At 39.2% G+C, this 11,862-nt stretch overlaps 1 protein-coding gene across 1 annotated transcript in view; it reads right to left on the bottom strand.

The window, feature by feature from the left end:
• Positions 1-4,676: 4,676 nt before the first annotated feature.
• RnrL (Ribonucleoside diphosphate reductase large subunit) overlaps positions 4,677-11,862 on the bottom strand; it is a 51,232-nt gene continuing 44,046 nt past the window's right edge. The window contains exons 11-14 of the mRNA XM_083125079.1: positions 10,016-10,228; positions 9,446-9,541; positions 8,030-8,218; positions 4,677-5,946 (exon numbers count right to left, since the gene is read on the bottom strand). Of these exons, the coding sequence (XP_082981205.1) occupies positions 5,746-5,946; positions 8,030-8,218; positions 9,446-9,541; positions 10,016-10,228 (699 nt within the window). The 3' untranslated portion in view covers positions 4,677-5,745. The remainder of the gene's footprint in view (positions 5,947-8,029; positions 8,219-9,445; positions 9,542-10,015; positions 10,229-11,862) is intronic.

Below are 11,862 nucleotides of genomic sequence, written 5' to 3'. Positions count from 1 at the left end.
GTCAGAATGATTATCTTCTTGGCACCTTTCCTCTTAAGAACCCCTACTATGCACTCGAGGTTCCGCAGCACTCGGTCGCTGTCTTCCCCTCGGAGCATGTCATTTGTTGCAATCATCAACACTACTTTATCGTGCACACTTTTAGTACGACGGAGTTCACTGAGCAGCTGGCTAGAGGATTGTCCCGACTTACATAGCCCTACATGGTATCTACCGTCATAGTCCCTTTGGACTGGGTAACCAAACTTCTTTTGAGCTAGCCTAGACAACATTGAATCTCCAATGGCTTGATGAGCCTTAATGATTGGATGATGATTACACTGGGCTGAACATGGTGGGCTTAATCTAGGTTCGGCATCGCCCCTCCCCACTTCAGGACGTTGCCTATCTAGTTTCCCTGACTGTGGCTTTCGGAATGCACCTCAGCTATATGCTCTGTGGACCCGAGAGGTCTTAACGAACTCCTACCCTGGGGTTCTATACCCCTTCTTGGTCCTTTACCTTTTTTCCCGCTGATGGGTTCCTTAAACCTATTCTTATCCCTACGCCTATACTGGTTACTGTATGCTTTATCGGGATCTGATGGACCACTGGTGTCATCCTTCCCACGACTCACGTAAGTCTGGTTGACATGAGGGGTGGTTCTCCCATATGGAAGTCGTGCATGCCTTGTGCTATCCCTCTCAGGGTTTTGTGGTGCCTGTACACTTTCATACCTGAGTATGGAATTGGCCACTGCCTGTAAAGAGGTAAAGGGGGCTAGAACCAGCTGATCCCTTAAGCTACGTGGCAGTTGTTGGATGACATGCGTAAAAATCTGGTGATCTGCAATTTCTGGTAAGGCCAGTCTAAACATCTTCACCTGTTTCCAAAAATATTTATGCATTGATCTATGTAGGTTAGGGTTATATTTGCCATTAAGGGCTTTCGATAATGAGGAAGCCCTCCACCCATCACCTTGAAAGTACTTCAGGAACTGTTTCCTAAAGTTCACGTACGATCGGAACTTGTGTTCGTTCCTTTCGAACCACTGGCGTGCCTCGTCCTGCAGACTATACGACACTATTTTAAGGGCATCTTCCAGATCTATTTCTAGAAGATCAAGATCCCTCTCAAATTCTTGTAGGAAATCAGAGGCCAGATTATTTCCCTGACCGCTAAACGTGGGCAGTTGTTTTAGGTCTGAGAACCTAACCCTGGGTGCACTTTCACGCCTTCTTCGGTTTTTCCTTTTCCGTTGGCTTCGGAATTCTGTGTCCGAACCTCAGGATGAGGATTCCGAGAAGTTATGTGAAACATGGTACCTTTGGGGGGAGGAATACCCACTACTATGATCTGACATTGGACCTCTGCTAGTGACTTCGGGAATTTTGTGCAAGTGGTTGGTGGTTCCGACGGCAGACTCTTTACTTGGGTGAGGACTTGGCTTGGTGCATGGGTTTACCGGAGCAGGTGATTTAGTAATGTACCTCTCCAACCCCTCTAGGCACGCCAAAATTTTCGTGAGGGCTGCACTATCTTTAGCCTGTTCGGTTGCCTGACCCTCCTCACTATTGGCTGATAGCGGAAGGGTGGGCTGCGGAACACTCTGACCCTCGGAGATGATATTGTGCGAACTAGGTTCTTCAACCATACAGTTCTGCATCTCCCTCCTCAATCGCTCAAGAATTCTATCTTCTATGGCGATGGCACTATCACTGCGGGCAATTTCCCTGCAAGTGTTCTCCAGAGCATCTAACCTGCCTAGGAGTTGTGCTACGGTGGTCTGGTTGTCTGTGTCATTTACCCCTTGCACTATTTCCCTCAATTCACTAACTTGTTCAGATAGCTGGACATAGTCCCTATTGACCTGTTTTTCCAGCTCGTTACATCTGATTTCTACGTTACTGATCCTGTCGGTATTTGATGATACCGACCGAACCAATGCTTCGGACGTTTTTGTCGTTACGTTGTGGATGGAGTCCAGTCTGGCCTGGAACTCCATATGAACAGCCTCCAGTTTCCTATGCATCTCTGCTGATGCCTGAATGATCTCCCTTCCCTGACTGTCAAGCTTTTGTCCCTGACTATCAATTTTTTGCCCTTGTCTATCAAGCTTTTGCCCTTGGTCTTTGAGCATGGCAATAATTAAGGCTAGTTGGGAGTCTCCACTACCACTGGGGGATGACATATGGCCGGCTGGCCGTTCTAGTGACTTTGACCTTGTATCCATTGTAGTGAATCTGCTACCTCTGAGTCTCATAATCTCGTATGAGGGGAGAAAAAATGATGATTGCTTCTTACGGGTGGTATATTATATTGCTTTAAAGTTGGTTTTACAAAAGGTTAACTTTAAATATATAATATATCAAAAAACAGCAAAAACAAAAGAGAACCACGCTTTACGCGGCCACACGCAGACCCTATTCCACGTGTGGTGTTCCGTATAGTAACAGATATCCCCTGAGATATCTGTTAAGCAACAGACGAACTTTAGCCTAACTTTAATAATCGGTAACTAGAGGAGGGCTTAATAGGCTTATGATTCACTAAAATGATAGAAGGTCAGACACCTTTAAACGACATATTTATTCATGGAAAAGAACATCACTTGTGGCATAGCTACCACCAAACATGAGCACTTCACTGTACAAGACACAAAAAAAAAGATATACAAAAGATTTTGTACTTACATATCAGCCGTTTTCATACTAGATCAATCAAACCTGGGGCTTTACCCACACTTTTTCACTCTTTATCGCCACATCCCGACACATGGACAAATTTGTAATACACCACACTAAAAAATTATGATTATGTGCTTTCTTGGTGTAACAAAGGCTTTGGGGGGTGATAAATGAATTTTCCTGGCTTTTCTGGGAAGGATGGCTAAGGACAACTTGGATATTCACTGATATCCTCTGGATGCTTCTATGGCGTCAGTCCTGCCGACCATGTGGTTTGGATTTCCACATGGGATGAGGGACACAAAACTCGCTATTTTGCTGAATTTTCACTGGGATCCTTAAATGCACTTGTGGACACAATATCCCACTTGGTCACACACACTTAGGCCTGTGTTTCCTGTAACAGGACCTTAGATCCCTTTTCCCTTCATATATCCTTTGTTGCTGGCACATGTGGCCATTCACACACTGAATTTCACCAGCAACTTCCAAGCTGACCTGCTCTCAGGTGGGTCTGTAATACAAGTGAGCTTGACTAGCAAGCTCAGAACACAATAGGCCATCTGAAAAGTCCCCTCTGTGACGTCACAGCCTTGACGGCTTCTCATTGGCCAGCTGGAGTCTTTTGAGATCTTTCCTTGTCTTTGGGAGAGTTGCCACTTTCTCCCGCCAGATGGCAGAGTTATCAATTGCTTAAGAAGCATAAACAAAAGTGTTATTTCAGCTTTTCTGGCTTAGTTATGCCAGATAATTGCAAATGAGTTTAATTTTAATAAATTAGGCATTATTTTACCTGTGGGTGAGTGTTATCTCTGATTTTCAGTAAAGAATAAAAGATTTAGTAAACATGTGATTTGGAGCACATGGTTTTTGTTCTCCAAAATGGCTACTGTTAGCCTAACAATGGTTGGTTCTTTATAAATAAAGCATTTCTACCCCTCCCATGAGTGACAACTGGTTAGTAAACATGAACCATGATCCTAATTGGGGTTGGGGGGTATAAATTTCTGGGAGAATAGCTCTCACAAGCTTTCCCTGATGCCAACCTAATGGCCCTTGTACTTAGGTTGGCTTGTGGTTATTTGTGTGTGGGCATGTATGCCCAATGCTGATTGGTCATAAGGCAATAAAATAATATATTAAAAAAAAACAAAAAAACTGTAGGATATACTGAAATGCAAAACACAATCTTACCAGACAAAATATTCACCTGTCCTTAATATCATGTAACACCTCCATGAGCCTGGGTAAGAGCTGCAATTTGCTGTGGCATGGAATGGACAAGGTTCTAGATGTAGGAGACATCAATGTTAAACCATTCTTGCATCAAAGAATAGCACAGGTTTGCTATATTGCTTGGATGCTGTCCGTGACACACACTGTTCAAGGTGGTTGGTCCCACAGATTTTCAATTTGGTTCAAATCTGGAGAATCTTGCAGGCCAGTCTAGCTGTGTGATTGCTCCTCAATGTTCATCAAGCCAATCAGTCACAGAAGCAGTTTGGTGAACATGGCAATTGTCATCCTGGAAGACAGGGGTGGTAATATACCTCATTACAAGCACCGTAATGTAAGCATGCTGGTTCAGACTTGTCACCTTACTCTCAGGACTAATTTCAGTGTAATTAAAACACCCCCCAGAACATCAGAGCCTTCCTCAGCTCACAGCACGCAGTCCTCCTGGAAGGCTTCTTTTGGGCTATGATTAACATGACTCTGAGCATCATTCACATACAGGCAAAAATGTAATTCGTCTGACCAGACAACACACTTCCAGTCTTCCATGGTCCACTGTGTGTGTCCCTTAGCCCACTTTGTGAGCAAAGACCTCTTACCAGCCTGCTCCATATGCAGTTCCCTGTGGAGTGTTCATTCAGAAATGTGTTGGGAAGGACCGGCATTGCTGTTTCGCAACAATGTTCAATCATAGATATCAATATTGGTGAGGATCATTAAGAATATTGCTTCAGCTCTAATTTCAGAAAATGGACAACTGTTAATGTAATAATATTTTTATTGGAACAACAATGTAAATATGTATGCAACTTAATTTTAGGAGAACTTTCATTCTTGCAAATCAACCTCCACATGACAATCTTCAATATATTTGCCGTACTGTTTACAAGTATCCTGAAAAAGCATTTTCATTATTATACAGCAGAACTTTAATGAATGTGTTATGTTCCTTTTTTGTAATGCCAGAGCACATGAACGTACAGAAACTGTGCGAATAATATTGCACAAACACAAAAAGTACATTCCTAACATTAAAAAATGCATTTATCACTGTACTTTCATTCTATATTCTTAGATTATTTAGAGAGACAAATTTATATAAAAATCATGCAATTACAAAATTGATCACATAACACAGTAAAAAATATAAGTAGGAAGTTCATTCATGAATATTACAAGTGGAAATTCTTGACATCTGAAAGTACCTATAAGTACTGTATTAGACAAATGAAATCTTATTTATAACTTTAGTTACTTATGACAATATACAAGTCCTCTGAGCATACTGCTATACAACACTAAACACATGGAAATTTGACAGAAATGCCTCCCTGAATTTTGAAGTGTTTTTGCTGAATTGCGGTAAACATTCCTTATCAGAACTACTGATGGTCGGACTCATTATACTGAATATAATAGAGATTTAAATCTACTATTTTGTTTCATCTTACTGATATTGAACTGTTATCTGGTAGAAAGATTAGGTAAACAATGCTGACATATGGCATTTACACCAACATGCTTATAGGGATCTACTGCTCAAGACATTTACATTATACGCAGTACTTCACACAAGACACGTATAAGAATGTGGAAAAATAATGAGTATATCTATAAACGTATAAAAAAATCTTGGCAATGTTAAATATCACTGGAACACTTCCATTATTTCATAAAACACACATATCACATTATTGCATAAGAAAAAAGGAATGTCTACTCTCCAGTACCTCAATAAATATAACAAAGCAAATACAATCTCAAATGCCCATGAATGCCTTTACAGCCACACCTGAAAAAGTAATATAAAGGTAGGAACCACGATGCTTTTTTCATATCCAGATTATGATCCGCACATCAAGCAGTCATCCTTATTTTCCAAAGAGCAGACCATTGCCTCCATGTTGACCTTTTTCTTCTGGGCTGGACTGTTACTGTTCGTCACCGTCCCCACGGATTTTGTCAGCTTAGTCTTGTCCACAGTGAACTGAATAGCGTTAGCTGCAGGCTTGGTGCGAAGGTAGTACATACCAGTTTTCAAACCCTGAAGAAAAAGTCCATGAGTTAAACTTATGAAGGAAAAAAGAAAAAAAAAGTCAAGTTGCAACATTGCATGCATCTTTAAGGCTACACAATTAATTCTAGGTATTACTTGGAAAATTTTCCGAAAATTCAAGACTAACAATAATGATTCTTATTGAATTTTAATTGAAATTGGTAAACACTGACACTGGCTGATACATTACTTCCCTGGAGCCTGATAATGTCTCAGGTGTGCAAAACTGCCACATGGCTCTTTCGGGAATATTCCTGAAATTATGCACAAATGCATAATTTTAATTATTTTGCCAACAGCACCATGAAGAGAAATGATTTGTGATTGAATTAATTATCTCAAGATGTGAAATTATGAATATTTTGAAGCGAAACTCTGGTATACTGACATGATATAGTTCTAGTTTAAAAACTTTGTACTAAATATGGTCATTAACTTCTGCAAATTATGGTAGTATGGGTACTACTGACAATTATCTCAAAGTAACTTCTCTAACTGCAAAAACCGAACTACAGAAAATGTCAGGATTAACCCTTAACCTGAACCATCGGTTTGACAGACCACCTGAGAATTTCACTGGGGTTGTGAGGCAACACTGCTGTGCTCTCCACCCTGAAACTCCCAGTAATTTCCCCCCTTAATGTTTACCTCTGAACGAGCCAAACAGTATCAGTGACTCGTTGAGTACCGATTGGCATTGTAGCTTCTTTGTGAGGATATGGGGTCTTGGGTAGTTTGGTTTACGTCTGAATTGCTCCGAACCGTAATACCGTGTGGCAAGAGTTTTGTACATTAGTGGTGTGTTTGCTTTGTTACTTTCATTGTATTTTTGTGAACAGTGTGTCCATGACCCAATAATGAAAACAAGCTATTTTCCAAGTAACAGATGTCTATTTGGACGAATGCGTTGGGGAACTATTAAAATAATATCTGAACTCGTGCTTGATCACATTTATTCTCCTAAGTCGCAAGATGTTGAGATTCCGAAACAAGCAGTGACGATGATAATGGAATCCTGGATAACAGTAACGTTCCTGTGCATGTTCTTACTGGTTCTCCGCCAGAGCCAACTACAACTGAAGTGTGAAGATGCCCCTTGGACAGCTCCGCAGGTTTACTTTGGCAGAGCGAAAGACAATCCATACACATAAAGAAGTTTTGAACTACCAAGAAATCTCTGCACTCCTCAACTAACATTGTCAGAGGACTTTGTGCACTGACAGCAGAAGGAAATGCACTGTGTGTAGTAGATATTTGAAACAAACTGTTCACTGACAAAGTGCTACATGTTATTTTGAAACATACAGTGTTCTAGATAATAAAAGCTCACAGAACAAACATTTTTCAATATCATAAAAAATTGGATAAAAAAAAGAAAATGCGTGTCTGTCTGATGCACAAAAAAACATTTTTCGGGTTAAGGGCGAAAATACACTTGATTCCCCCCCCCCCTTTTTGCATTTCTGCCATTTTTGGCTAATTGTGAACATGAGGATATTGATATGATGGAAGGACACTCGCAAAGAATAGACATGTCCAGGTTGTGATTTGAACCTGAGATCCCTGGCATTGTAGCAAGTTATGTTATCTACTCAGCCACGGAGGCTGGCAAATTACACTGAGTCATTGCAACATAAGGGAATGAAGCCCTTATCACTTGGATCATTACTGAGCAATATGTTGGATTCTTGCTAAATTATTCTGAATTTTTACGCAAACAATATTTGCAATAAACTGAAAATGCTATTTATGTTGTAACTTATTCATGACTACAAAAGTGACACCAGGACACCTTGATTATAAAGAAACAGCAATACCACTATTAGTATTGTGTCTATTAATTGAGGTATAATCTGGCAAGATTTTAACTTTGATGACTTAATGGATGCATTAGTAGTCAAGGTCCAGTTTCAAACAACACATACATACGCTTCAATTTCTCTTACTTTTCCGGGTTTCCTTGATTACCAGAAATGCTGCAGGCCTAATAAATTCACAATCATTTTCACAAAAGAGTAAAAAATGTGGAACAAACAACACACTTGTAAAACACACACAACAATTATCTTACCAGTTTCCAGGCGTAGAAGTGCATGGAGGTCAACTTCCCATAGTTTGGCTCCGCGATGTGGATGTTGAGAGACTGACTCTGGTCGATGTATGGCCCTCTTTCCGCAGCCATCTGCAGCACAGTCTTCTGGGAAATCTCCCACACCGTCTTGTACAATGCCTTCAGCTCATCCGGGATCCCATCGATGTTCTACGATAGATTACAATCAGTTTATTACTTCTGACTCTAGTCTCAAAAAACAGAAAACATGAGCAATGGGATTATGCATCACCTATGAAAAGCTGGCAGGCCTTTACACTCGGAGGGCTTTTGCACCACTGGACTTTACTATATTACTCCTCATGACAAGTGGCAATGGAAAGAATAGTTTTGTTAAGAGTTGAAGGAATGTTTTCAATCAACAACTACGATAACTCAATAGTGGCAATTTAATAGAGTTCAAAACAGTTGTAAATGATCAAGGTGCTTACTCTACAACTTGCATACAATTCAAGTATAATTCCGGGTTTTCATGGCAAATAATGATACTAATAGCACTGTTCTACAAATTTTCACTTTTTTTCCAGTTACAGAAAGGAAAGTAGCTATTTTTTTACTGAAATTGACCACCTGGACACGAATAAACTTCATTTTCTAAGATTGGCTCTTAATTTGAAGTTACAGCATAATTTGATGTTACCAATAAGCAATGCATTGGCTATTAATTTCAAGATAAGCATAATTCACATTACATGACAATTAACCATAAGCAAATGTGGACATCAGTTGATAAATAAATTAAAAGTGCCCACGAAAGGAGGCCAGAAATCACTTGAAGGGATCCGAAACAGCAAACGATGGCGTGATATGCTGAGATGCGACGTGCCAGAATGTCAGCAGTGTTGCCATATATACTAGAGTTGAGCCCGGTCCCTTGAATGTGTCCCCTCTCCCCCACACCCTCCTGTTATGCCAATACTAGAGCCAAACAAACTTTTTTAATGTCATTTCAGTGTTCAGCATCAGATTAGTAAAGATTGGGTACTTTCATTTTTGTAATAAAATGTGTGTAGAACAGTGTCATTTCTATTAATTCCTTGTAGATCTTACAAAACATGTAAATAACTTATGGACCCCTCCCAACCCCTGCTGATCTGTTGAATACATTTTATTATCACACCTTTGTTGTACAATTACAATTAAATAAATATAGATGAAAATGTGTCGCTGCTCCTTTCCTTTCTCGCAAGTCACAAACACTTTACACTTGCCATGTCACTTTCTCTTCACCACAAAATAGAAATAAATAGCATCCCCTACCTCGATGATAATCGATTTCAATAGCATGTGCTGTGATTGGTAGACAGTTGGTCACAAAAGGCTTTAATTAGAACTGTTGTATATCGAAATAGACAAGCTTTATCAAAAGATAATTACCTGGATGGATCCACCATTTATGATGATATTGGTTTTCATATCTTCATCCCACAAACCTCTTTCAGTCAAATCCCTCAGAAGATACTGGTTCACAACCTGGAAGCCAAACAGATTATCTAAAACATTTTCATGTGTTGCAAACACAGATTATTTTCATTTTTTTTTTATGCACAAGAAATTTACACTGAGCCATGTAATATACTATGCAGTATTTTAATTATTTGTAAAAACAAATCTAACCTGTACTGTACACTCGATAATCCAAGGCAAAAAAATTTATAGAGTACAATATTCATTCATATGTAATTTGTTCTTTTCTTCGCATCTTCCAAATTTCCCGAGGATATTCAGTTTCTTCAGAGTTTTTTGTAATTCAAAGTCTCAGTACCATTGACCTCAAATTACAAAGAATCTACTGTAATAGGAAAAAATGTACATTTTAACATTTATGAACATATTTCGTAGATGTATTCAAATTTATAAAGAAAATTCATGTATAAATAATTCCCAATCAGTGGATGCAAGGTCTGGTAAAGGTGGGGCACCACAGTGGAAACAGCTCTAATCTACCTGGAACTCTCCCGAGAGGACTCTCCTAGTGTATATATTCGATGTGTAAGGCTCTATGGACTCATTGTTGCCCAAGATCTGTGCCGTGGAGGCTGTGGGCATCGGGGCCAGCAACAGAGAGTTCCTCACTCCATGTCGGGCGATCTTCTCCTTCAGAGCAGCCCAGTCCCACAGATCAGTTGGTTTAACTCCCCACATGTCATACTGAAGATTCTGGAAAACAAAATCGTTAATCACTATGTGGTTCAAAACTGTGACGAGCACATTTTCTGATAGAAATTACATGGTGTAATGTTCATTTTACAAAATTTTTGCTGCACTCAAATATTGTTCCATACCACTGTATAGTATGTGCCGCAGTAGCTCAGTCGTTAGGGTGTCTGACTACCATGCAAGAGACCCAGGTTCGATCCCTGGTTGGGGAGAACCGGGATTTTTTCCTACCCATTCAAGCAGCTCCGGCGCCCACTCAGAGTTGTATAAAGTGGGTACCTGGAGGAAACTCCAGGGAGTAAAGGCAGCCATCACACCACCCCCACCTTCATGATCAAGAAAGTGTGGGGCCCTAACTCCACACCCCCTTATGCCTTAATGGCATGGTGCAAAATAGGGTGGCTACTCTACAACCATGATAAAATTCAAGTATAATTCCCAGTTTTCAAGGCAAAATTTCAAAAAATTCAAGGGTATAAGTAGAGGTTTTCTTTATCTCAATCTTTTATATTACTACTGCCTCACCATCCACCCCCCCCCCACACACATGTTAACAATATAAACGATCTGTGTGATTCCAATGTATCCAAAAGGTTTAATTCAATTCAATTAAACGGTATATATATTTAAAATATTTAATTTACGGCACGGAGTTTGCATTTGCCATTTCACACACAGAGGCTTGACATACATCTACAAACACAAGTCACAAATGTCAAGAGAGATACAAATTACTAAAAAAATTGTTAATTGTATGAGAATTTCAAACTCAAATTTACCTAATCAGCTTCAAAATATTTTATCTCGCAATAATATTCCATCTGTCAGATAGATTGTTCTACAAAGGACACTGACAAATCAAACTGACTGAGAGAATTCTGTTTATTCTCCACACTCATTTCTTTTCCTTCTTCCATAAACATAAAAGCTAAACTGAGAAAAACTTGTTTCAGGGTAATTATAAATATGTATAAATTCAATTGAATTTAGATTAATAAAAGTTGCAATTTTTCACGTCTCTACGGAGAAAAATTCAAGCAGAGTTCACGTATAATTCCCGGCAAGTAACCACCCTGCAAAAGCACAGGGGAGCACTTTATTTCACATTTTTACCACTGTGTAGTGTTTTATATTACTTTCACTATGTTTAAAATATATTTTTAGAATGAAGTATGAAAGTTATGGTTCTAGTTAGCGAGAACATTTTTCAGCATACCTTAGGGCCAACATTAAGCCAATATTGACATAAAAATATCCTGATAATACACACTCAAACAATTGCGATACTTATACAGTACCAATTAATCGACCACATAAAAACAATATTTCCATTGTTACAGTCATGGCTATATCAGCCAACATAGGATAAACATAACAGGAAAGGAGGAATAAAAAAAAAATGTGACCATCTCAATATCAGATTCTGTAGCTTTGTTAACGTGGAAAAATATCTGAAACAATGAAAATAAACCAATTATACTTACTATTTATTCTTTATGCATACAGCAATTGAATTTAAGGTTTCCAGAATTTTCTAGGTGAGTGCAGATTGTTTCAAAAGATACCTTCTTGTCATTAAATTATGTGTGAAATAAATTTCTTGCTATGGTATTAATGGTTTATCAGGGTGGCTC

The sequence above is a fragment of the Lepisma saccharinum genome, chromosome 7 (assembly GCF_977018435.1).
Source record: "Lepisma saccharinum chromosome 7, izLepSacc3.1, whole genome shotgun sequence".
Lineage (NCBI taxonomy): Eukaryota > Metazoa > Arthropoda > Insecta > Zygentoma > Lepismatidae > Lepisma > Lepisma saccharinum.
Note: the sequence above shows the minus strand (reverse complement) of the source record. Positions and strands in the feature narration are given on the sequence as shown.